This window comes from Rhinolophus hipposideros, assembly GCF_964194185.1.
Source record: "Rhinolophus hipposideros genome assembly, chromosome: X".
Lineage (NCBI taxonomy): Eukaryota > Metazoa > Chordata > Mammalia > Chiroptera > Rhinolophidae > Rhinolophus > Rhinolophus hipposideros.
In genome coordinates this window covers 72,915,045-72,940,031 of record NC_138046.1, presented here as the reverse complement: position 1 = coordinate 72,940,031, position 24,987 = coordinate 72,915,045, and the positions used below count along the sequence as shown (strand labels likewise).

General features: G+C 34.4%; 1 protein-coding gene across 1 annotated transcript in view; it reads right to left on the bottom strand.

The window, feature by feature from the left end:
* POF1B (POF1B actin binding protein) overlaps positions 1–24,987 on the bottom strand; it is a gene marked incomplete at both ends in the record, with an annotated part of 99,535 nt that overhangs the window by 17,137 nt on the left and 57,411 nt on the right. Inside the window, 8 exons of the mRNA XM_081042303.1 lie at positions 1,052–1,134; positions 2,386–2,514; positions 3,877–3,996; positions 4,297–4,449; positions 5,281–5,394; positions 6,242–6,334; positions 12,817–12,891; positions 14,309–14,336. Of these exons, the coding sequence (XP_080898429.1) occupies positions 1,052–1,134; positions 2,386–2,514; positions 3,877–3,996; positions 4,297–4,449; positions 5,281–5,394; positions 6,242–6,334; positions 12,817–12,891; positions 14,309–14,336 (795 nt within the window). The remainder of the gene's footprint in view (positions 1–1,051; positions 1,135–2,385; positions 2,515–3,876; positions 3,997–4,296; positions 4,450–5,280; positions 5,395–6,241; positions 6,335–12,816; positions 12,892–14,308; positions 14,337–24,987) is intronic.

Sequence of the window (24,987 nt, the reverse complement as noted above, 5' to 3'; positions counted from 1 at the left end):
CACACACACACACACACACACACACACACACACACACACACGAATATTACTCAGCCATAAAAAAGAATGAAATATTATAATCTGCAAGAACATAGATGATGGACTTAGAGGATATATTGCTGAGTGGAGTAAGTCAGAAAGACAAATGCCATATGATTTCACTTTTACGTTGTATCTGGACAACAAAATAAACAAACAAAACAGAAACAAATTCATAGATACAGAGAACATTTTCATGGTTGCCAGCTAGAAGGGGGTTAGGGGGTGGGTGAAAAATGGGAAGGGATTAAGAAGTACAAATTGGTAGTTACAAAATAGTCATGGGGTGTAAAGTATAGCATACAGAATATAATCAATATTGTAATGACTATTTATGGTGTCAGACAGGAACTAGATTTATTGGGGTGATCACCTCGTAAATTATATCACTGTTGTACATGTGAAATGAATGTAAATATTGTATGTCAATTCTAATCAAATAATAAAACACTTATTAAAAAAAAGAATGACATCTACACCAGAAAGAGCAGAGCCAAGGGACAGACAATGATTTCTGATGATGTATTTTGAGTATACAAATCCATCTGGACACTAAGCAATCCCAATAAACTGAATTAACTACCAGTTGAAGTGGAGTTTCTAGCATGTGCAATTGAAAGAGTCCTGATCTAATATAGTTTATTAAGCAACCAATTAACTGCTTTTCATGTCCATTGTACTTAATATGTTATAAATATAGGAAATGTGTGCTACAGAATTTATTGACCATAATAGCTGTATATTTTTGTGAATATTCATTCTTCAGTAGAATTACTGGCCTGCATGAAAATACTAAAGTCTGTTTAGAGATATATATATATATATATATATATATATATATATATATATATATATATGGCGTTATATATATGGCATTATATATATAGCATTATATATATGGCATTATATATATAGCATTATATATATATATATAGCATTATATGTATAATGCTATAAATTGGATTATATAAGAACCAAAGTCATATTCAAATTTCATTTTAAAATACATTACTTTTTAGTGGTAATTGTAGTCCTTCCACCACTGGAGGGTTGGTTATGAGATGAATATATCTCTTGTCTCAACTTCGAGAGTTCCTTACAAATAAAGACAAGATAATCATTTGAAAATAGTAGACTCACTTATTTGTGGAATCTACAAAACAAAGTAAATGAACAAACAAAACAGAAACAGGCTCATAGATATAGAGAACTGATGGTTGCCGGAGGGAAGGGAGTTTAGGAAGCTGGATGAGGGATTAAAGGTTAAGGGATTAAAAAATACAAATTGTTACAAATTAGTTACAAAATAGTTACAAAATAGTCATGAGATTGTAAAGTACAGCACAAAGAATATAGTCAATAATGTTGCAACAACTATGAATAGTACCATAGTACCAGGTGGGTACTAGACTGATCGGAGGGAATCACTGCATTAATTACATAAATGTCTAACAACTATGCTGAAACTAATATAAATTAACATTGAATGTCAACTGTAACTGAAAAACAAGAAAGAAAAAATGAATAAATAAATGTAAAAAAAAGGACATAGTAGAAACATGAGGTAAAAAGTATATTTGATGGTTTAACAAGGTTACTAAGAATAATTACTTATTTTTCTTCCTTTTTAGACTTGAGGTAAAAATGTTCTAATCTCACTTTTTGAACACCATATATTCTTGCTTCATAGTATCTAATAAGTTGCATTACATGTCTTGCAGGAATCAACTAACTGGCATAGGATTCCTATATTTGAGGGTTAACATGAGATTGAATGGACATGGTTCTCAAGATGATATGAAAGTTTTCATCCTAAAATGCTTGAAAAGTATAGCCATAGTAGAAAAAGCAATGAAACTTCAATATGGGAAGCAGGTATTCTTAATAGAAAGCATATCACTGAATCTTACTACAAATACCATTTGTTCAATAACAGCAATACAACATTGGCCACTATTTTTGGTAGATCTTTCCTTTGGTACCTATTTTATAATAGATTCTGGGCTACATGCTACAGATACAGAGAGGACTATAACACAGTCCCTTGCTGAAGCAGCTAATAATCTAGTAAGGAGTCTTATTGGGAGTTTCAGTACTAACGAGGCATAAAATCAATGTTTTACAAATGTTAAATGCCCAATGGTATTTATTTTTGGCTTCAGTTCTAGCTTTCGTTTAATTTATTTCTCCTGAAACATGAATCTTCTACCTCTTCTCAATCACTTACATTCTACTTCATGAATAAAGTGAGTCTTGGAAATGTGTTCTCCTCTAATTCATGGGAAGTATTTATCCTACAAGACTGAGTTGTATTATTCCTTTCCACCCTACCCCTTCTGTTATTACCTCTGACTGACGCTTTATAAGGGAATCCTTTTCTTCTAACAAGCTTGTCAGTTCATGAAGTTTGAATTGGAAGTCACTGCAACTTCCCTCTCTTTTTGAAACATCCTTTTGGTACTGATTTAATTGAGTCTAAGGATTTAAAAAGAAATAAAAATTATTATAATTTTCATTTACAAAATAGGTAACTGAGTTCCAAAGAGGTTAAATTACATAAAGTCATACAGGTAGCTATGAAACAAAGAGCAAAATATTAATAGTTATAAACATTTATAGAGTCTTATGAATGTAAAATATGAATTGAAATGCCAATTTGAAATTTCTCATTTTTTGAAAAGGTGACTTTATTATTTAAGGCTAGGTATTACCTGAGTAACAGTCGTAGGACACAAGAATTAAAATAAAGTGAAGAAAACAGGCACTTTAGATTCCTTCAAATACTAATTAAGGAAAACCAAATAATATTAATAATAACTAATATTATATCGTGATTTGCAGTTCACAAAGTATTCCAACTGCATGTCTTATCTCAGTCTCACAGCAGCCCTGTGAGATATGTAAAGTATTATTATAATACTTATTTACAAAAACAGGTAAATGAGATCCAGAGAGGTTAAAGGACAAAGTTATTCAGCTCACAAGAAAAACATTGCTGCAACACTAAGACAGGTCTTCTGACTCCAAATCTTATCCATTTTTCTCTTTATTACATTACGTGTGCATAGATGGCTGCTAAGTTAAAGTGTTATTAGTAATGTCAGAATGGAAAAAAAACAGGGGAGGAAATCTGCTAAAAAAATCAGTAAGCTTTTGAACAAATTACTGTTTGTTTCATTTTGATTTTTGGTAAAGATTGTACAGTGATATTTGGAGAGAAAAGCCTGTGGTCACTTTTTCCATTACAATATTTAAGTATATTTAAATACATTTAGGAGTCAGTAAATTAAGAGTTAGTCAATTTGACCTAAAATTACAAGATAAGGCAATGGATACTTATTCTCACAAATATCATTCTAAATTTGATGCCAGTTACAGGTACATAATTCAACACTGTTTTTATCCTTGTGCTTGACAAAGTTCTTGCTATGTATCATCCCTCAAAGTCAAGTGAGGATTTTTATGAATCCAATTGTGACTTTACAGGATAATTTCAAATGTTACTCTTCCCTTCCTGCATAAACACTCTTTAGGCAAGATCATAAAGGGTCCCCCCCCGCCAATAAATAAATAATAATAAATAAATAAAATTTAAAAACCAAAACTTTGAACTTATTATCTTCTTTTGCTTTCCTATAAAAGATTAAGCTAAGTTAGAAAACAATTTAGCTACATTTTATACACAGTGATATGTATTTAAACGAAAGGTTTTATGGAAAATTCCTAAAACTTTACCTTCCCTTGATTTTTCTCTATAGTTTTAAACCTGAAACCATCACTATCTTCTTAGAAAGTCTGTGCTGGCCTGTGCATTTATGCAGTGTATGATCAACATACCCGTAGCTTGCAGATCTCTCTATCTTTCTCCATTCGTAAGTTTTTTACCATCTCCATGTAATGGTTGCCAATTTCATCCATTTTAGCCTGTAGCATTGGGCCTGTGCAAGTCTCAGAAACCTAACCAAGACAAAATAACCTTCTGTAGTTGAATTGTTATGAAGGAAATAATATATTATATTACAAGACTTATTATTAAATGGAAACCACATGATTAAAGAGACATTAAAATAGTGAGAGCAATTTTTAGGAATTGCATTGTACAGCCTAAATGGCAGTGAGATAAGACCTAGCTGCATGTGAGATCATCAGAAAGCAGTCCATGTATTTTCTCAAGATGAACAGGATGTATATATGCCAACGCTAGGATTACAAAGGCATAACTAAGGCAATAACATATTTAAAACAAAATTTTAATACCTGCATTCTAAGATTTTTATTTTCTTGCTCTAAACTATGTTTACAGTATTCCAGTTCTTTTAATCTATATTCCATGTCTGATAATGTATGTCGAAGAGAGAGATTGTTTTCTTCCAATGCTTGGCATTTTGAGGTTGAGTCTTGAAGTCCTTGCTGTAAAGAAGACACAAGTAAATAAGACAAATGCATTCTGCTTTTTGGAGGAGAATGGTCTTTTAGTTGATTAATTCAGTGAAATAAACCAAATATTTTTCCATTTCTGGTTTTCTTATATATTTACCATTAAGTGGTAAATTAAATCAGCCATATGAAATATTAGATTCTTGCCCTTAGTCTGACTTGCCTATCTTGAGTGAGAAGGAATCAAGAGTAGATTAATTTTCAACGTACCAATTTAGCAATTGGACTCTTGCTACTCTTTGACCGTTCTATACTCTGCCTTCTAGTAGGAAACAAAATGACCACATGCCTGATTATTTATGTGACAACTGGAAGTTGAGCAAAATTTGGGACTGTCATGGGAGTGAAGATTAGGAAGGGATCAGCCCTAGACACCCATTACAATTTCCTAGGAATCATTTTTGCTCAGACATCTGGAGAACACTTCTAGAGATGATCATTTCATTTATTCATTGAACAAACACATGTTAAAATCTATACAGAAACTTTTTTCACCAACACGTTAGTAGATTAAATCAATGAGTGAACTTAGATTTTCATTATTAATGCAATTCTTGTCACCCAACAGCACAAATAATTGTGGACTGCATATACTTTATATCTAAAATATATAAGGTTGTCTGCTTTTCTGAAAGGGTTTTCAGTCATTGGAAATACCCAAAGCCACTCAATTCTCACATGAACAAATTTTTCCAAGCATATTTTAATTCTGTCTGGATTATATCTCATAACACCAATGTGCCAGTAATTGTGCATAGGAAAAGCTATCCATCTAGTTTATCATCAATGAAAAAAACAACTGACCTGCTGCTGACGATTATTTGCTCTCACTGATGCCAAGAGTTCTTCATATTCTTTTATTTGAGTTTCTTTGAATGCCAAATCTTTCTCAAGTCTTAACTTATCATTTTCCAATGACTAGAAACAAAATTATTTGTTATGACTAAGAATAACAGAAACTTGTCCACAGTCACATTGGAAGGTTTAAATAAGCATTTTTCATTTGTAGTTGCTTACCAAAATAGAATTCTTAAAAGTTAAACAAAATATGGGATACGAAAGTATTGAAACTTTAAAAACCTGCATTGAAAGAGAACTTTGACGGGTCAACTAATTCAAAGTGCAATGGAGCAGAAGCTTCTGAATAACTTTGATGTTTTGCCCCAATCTACAAAAAATCCTTGTTAATCCCAGCAGGCAGTGAATTTTCAAAGTAGAGTCTAAATGTGTTCATCAGAACCCAGAAACAGAAAACCTACTCCAAAGTCCTCAAGGAGTTATTCATTGTATGGAAAGTATTCTGAATGTACCTAGCTGATGGCACCAAGACACCAATTAAAATAGAAAATAGAAAGAAGTTTTGAAGTATCCAAAGAAATTTAGAAAAGAAGTTTCTTAGAAAAAGAAGTTTTGAAGTATCCAAAGAAATTTAGAGTGTGCTTTATTATTACAGAAAAGAGGGAAATTGCTATTCAATAAGCTAATTATACTAATTTTACAAGCTACTCCCTGGCTTTAAGTATTAAATTACCTTGGTGGTAAATTAATTAAGAAGTACACTCCTAACTTTCATTTTCACATGGGACATTTCTTGTCTCCTGTCTCAGCCACAATTAACCGCTTCAAGAAAATAACTGTGTCTGGGTGAGCATAATATTGTTGTGTTTTATTACATTTTTATAAAGTAGACTGAATGTCTTGATTTCTATGTGAAGAAGATAGGAATTAAAAAAGCTGTGGAAAGAAAAATCAAAATAAATGTTACTGTCAAGTCATTTTGAAGATGTCCAAGCTCCTCCCGTATGTTGCTGAATGTGGACAGCACTAGTCGGAGTGATTTATCGGACATACTCCTCATCTGCAGGAAGAAAACAATTGATAGTTTATTTTTAATAGCATTTAAAATACACAGTATAAGTGACAGTGATACTATTTTTCTGTTCATACAAGTAAAACTTATTAACAGTTTTATTTTTGATATGGTAATATTGTTAATAAAATGCATAAGTAGTTCAACTAATACTCCTGAAGAGATCATAGCTATATAATAATAGAACAAGGTCTATTATTTTTCCCATGATGAAGTATCATCATTCTCACAAGACAGAAGTTTATCAGCAAATTCTCAAATTTACTTTTATCCTTTCTTTAAAGATTAGAAAATATCAGGCAGTCAACCTTCAAATAATAAAATGCATCTTCCTAAGTTTGCTGCCAAATGCATGGATTTTGCCTGAGGTGAGAAGAATATAAAACAAGTTAAGTTTAACCGTAAAGTACAGAAATATCTCAAATTTTAAGGAATAGGGAGAAAAACCCTTTCACTAAATTAAACTAATTTGTTCAAAGAAAAATGGTTTATAAAAAGCAACTACTGTTTCTGAAAGACGGAGTAGAAATATGTTTCCTCATTTCTCTTGCTAAGTATAATGAAAAGTCCTGGGCATTATCTATAAAACAATCATAAGATGACTGAAAGGTAAAAACAAGAAAGAAGTCTGGTTAGGAACATTGGGACCTGAGGAATAACACAGAAGAGAGTTCCTGGGTTTTCTTTTTCCTTCATATATCACAGATTGAGGTCGGGGAAACTAGTAACCCAGAGCCACTAATAGATACAGACAATAAAAGTCCCTACAAAAGTCTGCTCTCGGTAGCCAAAGAACCATGAAAGGGGCAGCCTAGCAAGGCAGAGAACTTTTAGATAATAATCACTGTACTCCAGCCAAACACTTCAGAAAAAACCTGCAACTCTACTCACACCCATACTATCAAAGGCCAGGAGGAGAACCTAGATATTCCCCCTCACCAGGCCGTCAAAATGTGTGCCAACCCACTCACCAGGTTGGTGTTAGAAATGGTAGAGTGGAGAAATGGGGCTTTTATCCCCACTGGTCAAAAAGAAGATCCCAAGCACTATGGTGTCAGTTGAGACTATGAAGGGCCTAGGCTTTCACCTTACTCAGCAGTAGTGAGGTACTGCTCCACCTCCCTGTTAGGGTGATGACAGAGGATGCTTAGAGGAGAGTAAAGACTTTTGTCACTGCCCAGTGGAAATGAGATCGCTCACCTTGCAGTGCTAGGGGAGGCCAAGTGGGGAACAGAAATGAGGCACTCCTCCCTAATGATACCAAACACTAAAAAGGTGAGGGCCGTGTAGAGACACACAATTCCTACCCCTGCTGAAGAGGAACAAGGAGCTCTTTTCCTGACCAGTGTCAACAGAGGCTAAGTGGGAAACTTGGAGTTCCACCCCCAGCTGGCAATCACAGGCAGTGTCCCCACTTCCTTTGTTGTTTCAGTATCAGAGGAGACCTGGTAAAACAGATGATCTGAACAAAATCCAAAGTCATAATATAATACTCAAAATAACAATGTTTCAATAAGAAAAAATCACTTGTCATTCCAAGAACCAGGAAAATCTCAACTTGATAAGAAAAAGCAATTAATAGATGTCAACATCAAGATAACAGAAATGTTAGAATTTTCTGAAAAGGATTTTGAAACAGACATCATAAAAATGCTTCAACAAGAAACTACAAACATACTTAAAACAAATAAAAATAGAAAGTCTCAGCAACAAAACAGAAAAATCTCAGAAAAGAAATAGAAGATATAAAGAATAACTAAATGGAAATTTAGAACTTACAAGCTCAACAACTGAAAAAAAGAAACAAAAATCTCAATTGATGGACTACAAAACAGAATGGAAAGTACAGAGCAAAGAATCAGTGAAATTGAGATAAAACAATAGAAAGTACTCAATCTGAACATCAGAGAGAAAATAGATTAGAAAAAAAAATGGAACAGAGCCTTGGAGGCTTGTGGGAGTATAACACATATCTAACATTCATGTCATCAGAGTCCTAGGTACAAAGAATAAAGGGTGGAGCTGAACACATATTTGAAGAAATAATAACTGAAAACTCCCCCAAATTAGCAAAACCCATAAGCATACAGATTCAAGAAGCTGAGCAAAGTCTAAGTAGGGTAAGTATAAAGAAATTCATGCCCAGACAAATCAGTCAAACTTCTTAAAACTGGATATAAATTTAAAACCTTGAAAGCAGCAGGAGAAATCTTAACTATTGGGAGTAACAATTTAAATGACAGCAGATTTCTTATCAGAAACCATAGAGACCAGAAGGAAGTGGTGTACAATTTTTAGGTGCTCAATGAAAAGAACTGTCAATTGCAAACTATGTATCTAATGAAAATATCTTTTAAAAATGAAGGGGAAATCACATTTTCAGATAAAGAAAGATGAAAATAATTTGTCACTAGCAAACCTACTCTAAAAGAATGGTTGAAGGAAGTTCCTTGGAGTGACAGAAAATGATTTTAAAAAAAGGAATTTGGAACATCAAGAAGGAATAAATAACATGGTAAGCAAAAATATGGGTAAATACAATAGGTTTTCCTTCTCTTGTATTTTCTAAATTATGTGTGATGGTTGAAGCAAAAAAATATATATAATATTATCTGATGTGGACTTGAAGCATGTAGAGGAAATATTTAAAACAATTAAATTATAAATGTGGAGGGTAAAGAGAGATAAAGGAAGCAAAATTTTCTACAGCTCAATGAAACTGATAAAATGTTGATACTGGTACATTGGTTTAAGTTATAGGTATATAATGTCATACTTAGAGCAACTACTAAAAATGCTATTCTAAGAGATATGCTCAAAAGCACTGGAGATAAATCAAAATGGAATTCTAAAACACGTTCAAGTAATCCACAGGAAAGTAGGACAAAGGAAATAGGGAAACAAAAAACAGAGAGAACAAACAGAAAACAAAAAATTAAAATAGCAGATCTAGCCCTAACATAATAATTACAATTTGGTCTAAATATACCAATTAAAAGACAGAAATTGACAGAGTGAGAACAAAAAGTGGCCCAACTATGTGTTTCTATAAGAAATTTACTTCAAATATAATGAAAATTAAAATACATGTAATGAAAGTAATAGGTTGGAAAAAGATGTAATGTGTAAAGATTAGTCAAAAGAAAACAGGCATGCTGTATTTACATTAGATAAGAATGTCTTCAGAGCAAAAAAAAAAAATACCAGGGACAGAAAGGGACGTTACATAATGATAAAAGGGTCAATTCACCAAGAAGACACAGCAATCTTAAATGTTTATGTACCAAACACCAGAGCTGCAAAACGTATGAACCAAAAACTGATAGAACTGAAAGGGGAAATGGACAAATCCACAATTATAACTGAAGACTTCTATAACTGTCTCTCAGCAACTGATAGAACTACTTGGCAGAAAATGAGCAAGAATATAGAAGAACTCACTATCAGCCAAAAGATCTAATCAGCATTTACAGAAGACTTCATCCAACAACAGATACAAATTCCTTTCATCTGCCCTTGGAACACAGACCAAGGTAGACCATATCCTTTACTATACAAGAAGACGTAACTACTTCAAAAGAATTGATCTCATATGGAATATGTTCTCTGACCACAATGAAATCAAACTAGAAACTAATAACAGAAAGACAACAGGGAAATCTCTAAACACTTGTAAACTAAACAATACACTTCCAAATAATCCACAGGTCAAAGTGGAAATGTAACGTTAGATAAGAAATACATAGCACTGAAAGTAAATGAAATACATACCATAATTTGTGAGACACAGCTAAAGTCATGATGAGAGGATATTTATAGCACTACATGCTTACATTAGAAAACAGGAAAGGTATCAAATCAATAATCTAACTTCCTATATCAAGAAACTAGACAAAGAAGAGCAAAATAAACCAAAAGCAAGCAAAGGAAGTAAATCATACAGGCAAGAGCGAAAATCAATGGAAGTGTAGGCAGGACAACAGTAGAGAAGATCAGTAAAACATATAAAATCTAGTTCTTTGTAAAAACCAATAAAAATGATAGACCTCCAGTAAGATTGACAAAGAAAAAATATTTTTTTCAGCAATTAAATAGAGGACAGTAATCCAGACCCTGTAGATATCAAAAGGATAATAAGGGAATACTATGAACAACTATAGACATTTAAGTTAACAATTTAGATGAAATGGACCACTTCCTTGAAAACCACAAGCTACAACTCACCCAATATGAAACAGATCATTTGAATAGACCTATAAGTATTAAAGCATTGAATTTAGAATTTAAAAAAAATCTGAAAAACAACTCTCTAGGTCCAAATATTTTCATTGAAGGATTCTGCCACTACCGTCTATTGTCTCTTCCAGAAAATAGGGAAAGAAGAAACACTTCCCATTTCATTTTATGAAACTAATATCATTATCCTGATAATAAAACCAAAGATAATACAAGAAAAGAAAACTACAGACCAATGTTTCTCATGAACTTAGAAGCAAAAATCCTTAGAATTTTTCATAGAAAGAGGCCTTGAATGCTCTTTGGATGGACATTCCACCACCAGAGATAATATCAGGATGTCACCAAGATTCATGTTCTGCAGAGCATATGTATTCCCCCACACCACTGTCGCTTTTTAATACAGACTGTGTGCCACTAAAAACAATATTTAAGTTTTAAAATACGATACCAGGTCCAATATTTGGATGATCAACAAAGGTTTGAGACCAAATATCAAACTTAGAAATTGTCTTCACTAAATAAGTCAGAAAGAGAAAGACAAGTACCATATGATCTCACTTATATATGGAATCTAAAGAAAAGACTATGTGAATGAACTAATCAGAGTCAGTTTTGGGGACGCAGAGAAAAAACCGAGAGTGGTTAGATGGGTGTGTGGGAGGGGGTTGGGGATAAGGGGAAAGGTGAAGGGATTTGGAAGCAGCTGGTAACCACAAGATGGCCTCAGGGTTTTCTTTTGAAAATTAATTTGGGGAAGGTATTCTATAATGTTGTAAAGATTTTGTTGGGTATCCGATGGACATGCGTCCCATTTGGGAGACCACCTCAGGGATACTATGGATACCTGATCATGGCATTGTACATCAGAAGCTAAACATTAATGAATGCCAACTATAATTTTATATATATAATGTGATGGTTCAGTGTGAGGTCGGAGGGATAGTGGATGGGGGGAGGGGGGTTCACAGTATGAGGGATATAAATGATGAACGTCTAAGTATTACCTTGTTTTGTACACCTGAAACTAATAAATAAATTAATTAAAAAAAAAAAAAAAAAAAAAAAGAAATTGTCTTCACTAGACGAAACTAGATTATCTTTAGAATCCTTTCTTGTAAACACATATATTTTTCTTTTTAATCATACTTCTTTATCACTAATCTTGATTTGTCTCTCTCTTTATTGTAGGAGATTTTACTGCTTCAGTGGTTCCTAACCTTCCACAATTTAGGAAAAGCAAGGCACTTGCCTTTCCATTTCTCACTGCCAGGGGTTGGGTGAGGAGGGTTAGAAAGTATAATGGAGAAGAAGAGAGCAAAAGTTGTACGTCAGAGTCAGATTGTGCTACAGAAGTGAGGAGAGAATAAGGGTAATCCACAGCAAGGGTTAGTATTTCTAGAACACTTTCCTGAATGCTAGTTATTCAATAGTAGTGTTTGATGGTCTGACCAAGTTATAATGCAAGCTTTATTTAATCAAAATATAATCAACTCTTGTGAAACAGGATTTTTATTCGAAACTTTCCGTTCTTTTCTTTTAACATTTTTTTATTAGTTTCAGGTGTACAAAACAGTGTAATAGTTAAACATTTATTATTTATATCCCTCATACAGTGACAACCCACCTACCCCCATCCACTACCCCTCTGACATCGCATACAGCCATTACATTTCCACTGTCTCTGTTACTAATGCTGTACTCCACTTCTTGCAACTATATCTATATCTATCTCTCTCTCTCTATGTGTGTGTGTGTGTGTGTATATATATATATATATATATATATATATATATATATTATAAAATTGTAGATGACACTCATTATTGTTCAGCTTCAGCTTCAGGTGTACAGTGCAGTGATCAGGCATCTACATCTTCCCTGAGGTGATCTCCCTAATGAGACAAGGGAACTCCTATAATAGTATCAGATGACTTTTCTACAGAAACTTTGTAGGCCAGGAGGGAGTGGCAGGAGGTACTCAAAGTGATGGAAAACAAAGGCCTACAACCTAGATTGCTTTATCCAGCAAGGCTATCATTTGTAATTGAAGGAGAGATAAAGAGCTTCCCAGAAAAGAATAAGCTAAAGAAATTTATTACCACCAAGCCAGCATTGCAGGAAATATTAAAAGGGCTTCTGTAAACAGAAGAAACTTTCTGTTCTTAATTAAGGGAAGCTTCCTAGCCTAGAGGTTTTTTAGTGTTGCTCTCACACTCTTGATCTCATCTCACCTGCAGAATATAGCGAATCTGCTGTTTTGTAAACTCTGACAATCCTTTAGGAATCAAGGATTCAATGTCTTCTGACTGAAAAAGAGAGGAATATCAATTGAACAGTACATATTAGTATTTTAATCTTAGGATCAGCAGTCCACAGACTTTTGTGCAGCGGGCATATTTTTAAGGACATCAAAAGATTATTTCACTTTTTGGGTAATAGTTGCTACAAATTTCATTTCTAGCCTTATCAGTTCCTACTTTAAAACATTTTTGGATTATACTACATATATCAAGGAAAGAACTCTGAATTTCAGGCATTTTAGGGACAAACTTTGGGCAACCAGTCAGATGTTCCATTTCTATTTTTTAAAAAGAGCAATTTAAAACAAAAGGATGGCCTCTTATATCCCATTAAACACTTTTTTTCAGTGTATCTTTCAACAGCCTTCTGGAAGTTTTATTGGTGGTAGATATGACATTTTAGAGGCTGATTTTTTAAGCAATGAAAATTTGGGTAAATAAAATAAAATGAAAGGTTTATTGAGAATTTACATAGAGCTGTGGTGACTTTTGAAAGATTATGATGTTGCCACAGCAACACTGAGAAGCTTCCACTAATTTTACGTGAGAATCTGAAGTTAGTACTTCCTAAATGCAATTTAGGACTTACTGAATAATTGTAATGAATGCAGTATATGAATACATTGGAAACAAAGATAAAAATTAATACAAAATAGGCCATTGTGCTTTCTTATTACATTGTAATGATTTCTCTATTTGACGATTTAGTCCATTAAAAGTAATTATTAACAAACTGTGCATATATATCATGTTTCCCCCAAAATAAGACCTAGCCTGACAATCAGCTCTAATGCATCTTTTGGAGCAAAAATTAATATAAGACCCGATCTTATTTTACTATAATATAAGACCGGGTCTTATATAACATAAGACAGGGTATAATATAATATAATATGATATAATATAATATAATACATAATACCAGGTCTTATATTATTTTTTGCTACAAAAGATGCATGAGAGCTGATTGTCTGGTTAGGTCTTATTTTCGGGTAACACAGTAATAGAATTAATATTTGAAAAGATACTTCAAATTGCTAGCTCTTTGTCATGGGACATACAAGGTTTCAAAACACATTAAAACTTAATCTGCAATTTATTAGTTAATCTAGATTTCAGTTTTATAAAGCAGAGTAAGTCAATGATTTTTTAAATGTTCTTATAAGCAAAGATAAATTAAATCACAAAGTGGCTGCTAAAAAACATTTTTTGTGTGAATGATTTACTACATTTACAATTATTTTACAGACATGACAAAGATATAAATGGTTACATAATTTTAGAGGCAAATGATCATTATTTCTTTCACTACCCCGTGTTTCACGTCTAATGAAGGTACCAAACTAAAACAATATTATTAGTGCAAATATCAGAATCTGCTTGATTATCAACTATGTTTGATTTTTAATAGTTTTACACTTACCTCATCTGTAGAATCAAAGTCCTGTTTGCTGCAAGAATGAAAAAAACACACGATAAACAACCTTAAGAAAATGTATATACTGATCATATATAAGTGCCAGTGTTCTAATTATTTTATCTTACTTTACCATATATCATAAGCACCAATTCAGTTTATAATCCAAATGAAAAAAATTTAAATAACTAAAATTGTACTTGACAAAAATAATTTTTCCTGAAACTAGCTAATCTGTTTAAAATTAAAAAAAAATATATCCAAATAACAAACCAGTAAAATATGCAGAATTGGTCAGTACCATCCATTAGCCCCAGTCCATTTGTGGCTAGATGTAGTCCTCAGTGCATGGCAGTACATGCTACCTGAGTGAATAAATGACAATAATAGTTGTTCTCTATTTCCATCTCCCTTTTCTCCTTGTATTGATCTCTTTCAGTGCTGATTCCAGCTTCTCTCTACAGTGTCTTCAATTTTTTTCAAAATTGAAATTTGCAAGACAAGACTGAGTAACTCATTCAATCTACACATGCTGCAGAACATATGGCAGTGAGAAAGCTTAAAGTGTATTTGAATGTTTACATAGGAACAGAGCCTTAAGCAACATGACCAAAATTCTAGTAGAATAATGGAATTTCCAGCATCAAAATGAAGGTTTGGCCATGGGGGTTGGAAGGTCCTTTGTGGAACTATATGAGGTAGGCAAATGCTGCAAGAGAATTATTAGTGATTATATCAGTCTTGCTCTTGCTTCCTTGGGGAATGTTGAAAGCTGGGAAGGATACAGTTCTAGTGTTGTCAGTGGCAACAGACAGGCTTTTATTTTTGCCTACTTACTCCTTCTACACTATAGTGGAAGAATTGGGCCCAAAATACATATGGTGAACATTCTTCTGAAACAACAACAACAACAAAAAAAAAGTACACATTTCTGACAGCAAGACAGAATACCTTAAAGTAAGATGGTCTTAGAAAATCAGATATATGATTGCAATATCCTCAGTATGACAGAAGTATTTTAGAGATATAAGCTAGTACATTAGCTCCTACCTTTACCTTCTAAGTGCTTATGAGTAATACATTGCTTACAGAGCTAAAAGTGTCATTCACTGTGAAAAACTTCTTGCATGCATTTATAATTTGCAGCAACATGGATGGATCTAGAGAACATTATGTTAAGTGAAATAAGTCAGAAAGAGAAAGACAAGTACCATATGATCTCACTTATATATGGAATCTAAAGAAAAGACTATGTGAATGAACTAATCAGAGTCAGTTTTGGGGACGCAGAGAAAAAACCGAGAGTGGTTAGATGGGTGTGTGGGAGGGGGTTGGGGATAAGGGGAAAGGTGAAGGGATTTGGAAGCAGCTGGTAACCACAAGATGGCCTCAGGGTTTTTCTTTTGAAAATTAATTTGGGGAAGGTATTCTATAATGTTGTAAAGATTTTGTTGGGTATCCGATGGACATGCGTCCTATTTGGGAGACCACCTCAGGGATACTGTGGATACCTGATCATGGCATTGTACATCAGAAGCTAAACATTAATGAATGCCAACTATAATTTTATATATATAATGTGATGGTTCAGTGTGAGGTCGGAGGGATAGTGGATGGGGGGAGGGGGGTTCACAGTATGAGGGATATAAATGATGAACGTCTAAGTATTACCTTGTTTTGTACACCTGAAACTAATAAATAAATTTAAAAAAAACAAACAAAAAAAACATATAATTAAATAAAAAATATATAATTAAATTAAAAAAATATATAAGCTAATGTGGAGAAAGAACTGAAGATTCCATTTCCCAAGGCATGACTGCATATGTGCAATCATCTGTATGTATGCGTGTGGTATTTCCTGTGTCGCTCAAAATAGAAATTGTGGCGAGGCCCTAGCAAAACATAGTGAAATGTCTTCTACTTATTTAATGTTTTACTAAAGTAACTGCATGCATATATAGGAAGGTAAAACAAGTTAAAAATATGAATCACAATGAAGTTTTAGTAGTCTTGTATCAGTGGTAACTGGAATTGTCACTGTATTAATAGACCATTTATATTTAAAATTCCAATTCCAATGCCAACCTAGTATACGTGTCCTTAGTCACTTAGTTCTTTCCACAAAAAAGAAAACAAACCAAAGAAACAATGCAAGGAACAATCAACAGCACTTAATATTGGAATATTAAAAAGTAACCAGAATGGTTTCATGAGACAACCTTCCTTAAATTTGACCCTGCATCCCACTCATTGCTAAACTGCAATTTGGAAAGAAAAGATAAGGGGAGACAAAAGGGGAGGGAGAGAGGGAGAAAGCACAAATAAAGAGAGCAGAGCAGGTACCAGGAAAGGTCAGTGTGGATTACATCTCCATTCAGCACTGGGGGATGGTGGCTAGAATTATATTGGGAAAAAGAAAAAAAAAACAGAGTGGCACCCACTATATATCATCTCATCTCCTAGGAAGGAAAGAATGTAATAAGAAAGAAAAAAGAAAAGAAAAGGGTGATAGAGGGAAGGAATGAAGAGAAAAAAACTGACAAACTTATGACAAACAAACACCAAAAGTTTGAGACCCTCTCTACCCTGGAGTGTTTACTGATGTGGAAACATGAGCTTTCTTTTTGTTTTTGGTATTTTTGCTACTCTAGGAATTAAATTCAAAGCTTTGCAGTGCTTAACTACACATAGGTCATCCATGTATAGTTAACAAAATGGCCTAAATGAGAATAAGTTATTTCAAAACCCCAGATTACACCTTTACCTGGATGATCATTATGAAATAACTTAACTTTCCTGATCAGTTACTTTGTTTACTTCCAATTAATATGAGACAAATAAATTTGGAATATATTTAACTCCCATTCTATAAACCTTTATTGAGTAACAACTTTGTCAAGGCCATGCATTCTGAAGTGTTTTGGGACTATATAAAACATAAATATTATCTTGTCCTGTATTTCATATAAACATAATTATTTCAAGGCAAAATTTGCACAATGTAAAATTGGTCTAAATCTTGTGACTTTTAAAATTTGATGATTCAAAAAATTGATAATTTCTTTGTCATTAATATAATAAATAATTCGGAGATACATATCTAGTATTGAAAGGCTAAATGATTTGCCTAAGGAGGAAAGGTTCTCAGAGTATGGGGTATGGTCCCAGATTTTGCCACTTTTGTGGCCTTAGGTCAATGGTTCTCAAACTTGAGAATGTATCAGAATCATGTGGAGGGTTTGTTGCTGAGCCCTATACCCAGAGTTTCTCATTCTGTTAGTTTATTTCCAAGTTCTCACATGATGCTAATGTTGCTTGAAAGCACATGTCTTGAATCATTTATTGCTTATAAAAAATCTATGACATAAGTATTATTATTATAACCCCTATTTTACAGATGAAGAAATCGAGGTACAGAAAGTTAAACAAGTTACATGATATTACATATCTGGTATGTAACAAAAACTGGGACATGGCTTCAATAAGTTAACTCTGGATCTAGAATCAGGGTACTTAAGACTATGTCTCTATATGCTCTTTATTTTACAATGTGATACTTTGATAGAAATATTCTCAGGGCATGATTAATGAACAGAAGAGGAACACCTTGACCAAAATAAGTATCTTGGGAAGGCTTTGCAGAACTGCTAAGTCATAGTTTATAGGTAAAGACTACTAAAAAATGTTTGAATCTATCCCAAGCACTTGATAGCTGTGTGACCTTAAGTTAACAACTTACTCTCTTTGAGTCTTCATTTGAAACTTTCTAGGATTACTATGTGAAATAGATAATACAGACAAAGCACAGTGTCTGGCATATAGTGCACACTCAATAAGTAACAGACTAATCAGAGTGAGGAAAAAGAGTTTAAGGTAGTGACTTATACAAATGAGTGAATGTGTGAAATACTTGTTTGGGTAATAGTACAAAACAATGATGAAGACTTAGCTGAAGATGGGGATCATGCATTTATAATGACTTCAATAGAAATGAATGGTTGTGCTTTGCTGTAACAGTGCTCAACTGCATGGATGTAGCAGCAAAGAAGGCATTCATTCATTCAACTAATATTTATTGATGCTCCAGTCAAGATAGCAGAGTGGGTAAACACTGCTCAGCTCCTGCCATGATCACATCTAAATCACAACTAAATTATAGAACAATTAACCTGGAGAACCATCTGAAGTCTAGTTGAACAGAAGTCCTATGATTGAAAATATAAAGAAGAAGCCACTTTGAGACTGGTAGGAGTTGGGGAGACATGGAACTAGCCTCGAACCTCCATGTGGCAGTTGAGAATCAGGAGGGATATCTCAGCCATGGAGGTTCCCCCAGAGAAGTGAGGGACCCCATACCCCCACACCAGCTTCCCCAACCCAGAGTAGTGGTGCCAGGAAGCAGAGCCATCCACAACATTTGCCTGTGAAAAACTAGGGATTCTGATGATCTGGGTGGGACGAAAGGTGGTGGGAAACCCAAGCATCCTCTTAAAGGGTCCGCACAGACTCAGTCACTCGCAAGCACTCACCTTGGGCTCTGGTGGTGATTTAGAGTGCGTCAGAGGCATGGGGGGGGGGAGGGCATAGACTGAAGTGTGTGGCTTTGGGCGAGGGCTGGAGGATAGTTGTTATTTTCCCTGTGTGGGGTCCTCCTTTCATACAGCTGGCGGGTGGCTACTATCTTTTTTTTGTGTTGAGCCTGCCCCCACATGGCCAAATCTTAATCTGAATTGGTTTAGTGAGCTCTGCTGGGACCCAACCCCACCCAAATCCCCTAACATCTGAGGCATTTTCTTAGCCAGCAACCAGCTCCACCTGCATTGCACTCTTTCTTGGAAAGCTATCAAAATCTGTGGGCCCCAAGCAGGAAGAGACTGGCTTTGGTATGCTCAGAGACTTTTGCTGAGTAACCCCACTCAGCACTGGCACCAAACCAGAGTATACATTAACCTGGTGACCACAACTTGTCCCACTCTAGTGACTCCCCAAGACCCTGCCTCACCAAACTCACATACTTCACAAGGCTTTATCAGTGGCTGAACCTTAATGGAGCCAGCAGGTAGCAGCAGGCCTCAGAGTGTCTGGCATTTTGGGAAGCTGCCCCAGCCCTGGTACTGGTGGCAGCTGCCCTCAATTCACAGTGTGGCCTCTCACACACACCTCCAGGGTTAACACAGGCAGTGAACAACTGTGGATCGCTTTGTAGCTCCTACCAGGTACTCTCTGGCCAGTCACAGACAGTGGGTGACCTGAGCTGGCACCAAAGCCCCTCCCAAGAGGCCCTAAAACCAACATATTTGGAAGTTGGCTTTAAACCACAGCAGAGCACTACCCAATTACTCTCACAAGAAGCATACGCAAAAGGTGGTCACAATAGGCACCAGAGCCCACTGGGGTGAATTCTACTCAGTGGCGTAAACACCCTGCCCAGCAGCCCGTAAGCTGTGGATGTGACCAAACCCCACAGCTAATCAGCCTGAAGGTCAATTCCAGCTACTGACATGCGAATAGCAATCAAGGCTCAACTATATCAGGAGGGCACACACAACCCACACAACGGACACTCCTGGAGTACTTGGAGCAGGTGACCAAGGATACTGTGCCAGGGCCCCACAGGACAGCTACTACACAGAAGACCTGGTCAAGACTGGGAGACATAGGAGATCTACCTAATATATAGAAACAAACACAGAGAAGCAGCCAAAATGAGGAAACAAACAAATACATTTTAAATGAAAGAACAGGAGAAAACTCCAGAAAAAAAACTAAATGAAATGGAGGTAAGCAACCTACCAGAGACAGAGTTCAAAACAATGATTATAAGGATGCTCAAGGAACTTAGTGAGAACTTTAACAGAGGTAGTAAGCATGAAAAAGAACATAGAAACCATTAAAAAACAGTCAGAAATGAAAAATACAATAACTGAAATGAAGTATATACTTTAAAGAATGAAGAGCAGATTAGATGTAGCAGAGGATCAAATCAGCAATTTGGAAGTCAAGGTAGCAGAAAACACTCAGTTGGAAACAAAAAAATGAATTTTAAAAGTGAAGAAATTTTAAGGGACCTCTGGGACAAGCATATCAACATTTGCATCGGTGGGTTACCAAAAGGAGAAGAGAGAGAGCAAGAACTTATTTGAAGAAATAATGACTGAAAAGTTCCCTAACCTGCATTGCACTGAAGGAAATAGATGTACAAGTCCAGGAAGCACAGAGAGTCCAAACAAGATTCAAAGAGGCCCACACCAAGACACATCATAATTAAAAATCCAAAGGTTAAAGACAGAGAGAGAATCTTAAAAACAGCAAGAGAGAGGCAGTTAGTTGCCTACAGAGAGTTCCCATAAGATTGTCAAATGATTTTTCAACAGAGACTTTGCAGGAAAGAACGGATAAACACAAACTTTTCGAAGTGATGAAAAACAAATGCCTACAACCAAGATGACTCCACCCATCAAGTCTATCCTTTAAAATTGAAGGAGAGATAAAAAGCTTCCCAGACTGAAAAACCAAAAATAAATAAATAAAAACTAAAGGAATTCATCACCACCAAACAAGTATCACAACAAATGTTAGATGGACTTCAAGAACAAGAAGAAAAAAGAACACAAATATAAATAATAAAATGGCAATAACTACATACCTATCAATAATCACTTTAAATATAAATGGATTAAATACTCCAATTAAAAGACATGGGGAGCTGAATGGATAACAAAAACAAGACCCATACATATTCTGTCTACAAGAGACTCAGTTCAGATAAAGAGACACACACAGACTGAAAAAGTAAAATGATGGAAAAAGCTATTTCATGGAAACAGAAATAAAAAATAAGCTGGGGTAGCAATACTTGTATCAGACAAAATGAAATTTAAAACAAAAGCTATGATCTGAGACAAAGAAGAACATTTCATAATGACAAAAGGCTTGATCCAACAAGAGGCTATAACCCTTGTAAACATTTATGCACCCAACATAGGAGCACCGAAATCTATAATGCAAATATTGACCAACATAAAGGGAGAGATCAACTATAATACAGTCATAGTAGGGGACTTTAACACCCCATTGACAACAATGGATAAATCTTTTAGACAGAAAATCAACAAGGAAACAGCCGCTTTAAATGTCACATTAGACCAGATAGATTTATTTGATGTTTTAGGAGCATTTCACCCCAAAGCAACAAAATATACATTCTTTTCAACTGCACATGGAACATTTTCCAAGATAGACCACATGTTAGGCCACAAACACAAGTCTCAATAAATTTAAGAAGATTGAAATCATATCAAGCATCTCCTCTGACCACATGGTATGAAACTAGAACTTAGTTATAAGAAAAAAATTGAAAAACAGCAAGCACATGGAGGCTAAATAGCATGGTTCTAAACAATGAATGGGTTAACAATGAGATCAAAGAAAAAACCAAGAGATACCTTGAGACAAATGAAAATGAAAATACAATGAACAAAATCTATAGGACACAGATGAAGCAGTTCTAAGAAGGAAATTCATAGCAATACAGGCTTACCTCATGAAACAAAAAAATCTCAGTAATCTAATCTTACACTTAAAAGAACTAGGGAAAGAAAAACAATCGAAGCCCAAAGTGAGTAGAAAGAAGGAAATAATAAAGATCAAAGTGGAAATAAATGAAATAGAGGCTAAAAGTACAATACGAAAGATCAAATGAAACCAAGAGCTGGTTCTTTGAAAACATAAATGAATTGGATAAACGCTTAACTAGACTCATTGAGAGAGAGAGAAGAGAAGAGAAGAGAAGAGAAGAGAAGAGAAGAGAAGAGAAGAGAAGATCCAAAGGAAAAAAAAATCAGAAATGAAAGAGAAGAGACAACTGACACCAAAGAAACACAAAGGATTATAAGAAAATATTATGAGCAATTATATGCCAACAAATTGGATGATATGGAAGAAGTGGATGAATTGCTAGAAACATACAATCTTCCAAGATGGAGGGAGTCAAGAAGAAAGAGAAAATCTGAACAGACTGATTATTACTAACAAAATCGAATCAGTAATCAAAAATCCTCCAACAAACAAAAGTTCTGGACTGGATGGCTTTAGAGGACAATTTTACCAAATATTCAAAGAATAATTACATGGCTCTTTCTCAAAATATTCCAAAAATTTCCGGAGCAGGGAGTCTCCCAAAACCATTTTATGAGGCCAACATTACTCTGACTTCAAAACCAGGCACAGATGTTACAAAAGAGAAGATTATAGGTCAATATCCCTGATGAACATAGATTCAGCAATCCTCAACAAAGTAGTAGGAAATCAAATTCAGCAATACATTCAATAGACCATACACCATGATCAAGATTTATTCCAAAGTGGGCTCAATAGCCACAAATCAATTAATGTGATACACCACGTAAAGAAAACGAAGGATAAAAATCATATCATGTCAATAAATGCAGAAAAAGTTTTTGAGAAAATTCACCATCCATTTATTATAAAAACTCTTACCAAAGTTGAAATAGAGGAAACATACCTCAACATAATAAAGGTCAATCCCATAGCTAACAGCATACTCAACAGGGAAAAGCTAAAAGTGATTTCCATCCAAGACAAGGATATCCATTTTCACCACTTTTGTTCAACACAATATTGAAAGTCCTAGCCATAGCAATCAGACAAGAAAAAGAAAGAGAAATCATCCAAGTCGAAAAAGAAGGAGTATAATTGTCATTATTTGCAGATGACATATTACATAAGAGAATCCTATGATTATACCCCCCCAAAAAAAAGCTATTAGAACTGATAAACGGATTCAATGAAGTAGCAGGATACAAAATTAATATTCAGAAAGCAATTGCATTTTTATACACAAATAACAAACTATCAGAAAGCGAAATTAAGAAAACAATCCCATTACAATTGCATCAAAAAATAACTAGGAATAAATTTAGTCAAGAAAGTCAAAGATATGTACTCAGAAAATTATAAGACATTGAAGAAAGAAATCAAATAAGATACAAGTAAATGGAATCAAATACCATACTCACGGATAGAAAGAATTAACATTGTTAAAATGTCCATACTGCCCAAAGCAATCTATAGTTTTAATGCAATCCCTATCAAAATACAAATGGCATTTTTCACAGAAATAGAAGAAATAATCCTAGAAGTTATATGGAACCATAAAAGACTGCAAATAGTCACAGCAGTCTTGAGAAAGAAGAAAAAAGTTAGAGATATCATGCTACCAGATATCAAACTATTGTACAAAATTATAATAATCAAATATAATAATCAAAATAGCATGGTAGTGGCATAAAAACAGACACTTAGGTCAATGGAACAGAATAGAGAGCCTAGACATAAACCCATGCCTATATGGTCTGTTAATCTATGATAAAGGAGGCAAGAATATACAATGTGGTAAAGACAGTCTCTTCAATAAATGGTGCTAGGAAAACTGGACTGATACATTCAAAACAATGAAACTAGACCACCTTCTTCCGCTGTATACGAGAATAAACTCAAAATGGATTAAAAACTTAAATGTAAGATCTAATGTCATGAAACTCCTAGAAGAAAACATAGGCAGTAAACTCTCTAACATTGATCTTAGTTATATATTTTTTTCTGATATATCTCCTCATGCAAGGAAAACAAAAGAAAAACATAAACAAATGTGATTACATCAAACTAAACAGTTTTTGCACAGCAAAGGAAACCATCAACAAAATGATATGACAACCTACCGAATAAGAGAAGATATTTGCTGATGACACATTTGGTAAGTGGTTAATATCCAAAATTTAGAAAGAATGCATACAGCAGAACACCAAAAAAGCAAACAATCCAATTTAAAAATGGGCAGAGGGCCTGAATAGACATTTCACCACAGAGGACATACAGATAGACAATAGACATATGAAAGGATGCTCAATGTCACTAGTCATCAGAGAAATGCGAATTACAACCACAATGAGATAACCCCTCACACCTGTCATAATGGTTATCATTAATAAGTCAACAAATAATGAGTGCTGCTGAGAATGTGGAGAAAAAGGAACCCTCGTGCACTGTTGGTGGGATTGCAAATTGGTGCATTCACTATGGAAAACAGTATGGAGGTTCCTCAAAAAATTAAAATTAGAACTACCCTATGACCCAGCCATTCCACTCCTGGGCATTTATCCAAAGAAATGCAAAACACTAATTTGAAAATATATATGCACCACTGTGTTCACTTCAGTGCTGTTTACAATAGCCGAGATATGGAGATAGATGATTGGAAATATATATATATAAATATATATAAAATTTATATATATATATATAATATATATAAACAACTGAAACTATACAACTGAAACTAATATAAAATAATATTGAATGCAATTGAAAAATAAAAATTAATTAAGTAATATTTATTGAGCACCACACTAAACCAGTCACTATGCTAAGCACCAAAGAAACCAGGGTAAATTAAACACCTCTCATTAAGCCCTCTGAATTCTCGGGGTAGTGGTGGTTGGGTACTGGATGGAGATGGTGATAAAAAGAAACAAATAAAGCAGAGAGGTAGACTAATCCAGTGTTAAGATTTTGCAAAGTAGGAGGGACAACAACATAAGGAAGCAAGGCAGTTCTGGGTGATGATAAGAGAATGATTGCAGTCATTAATATAAAGGCAAGAA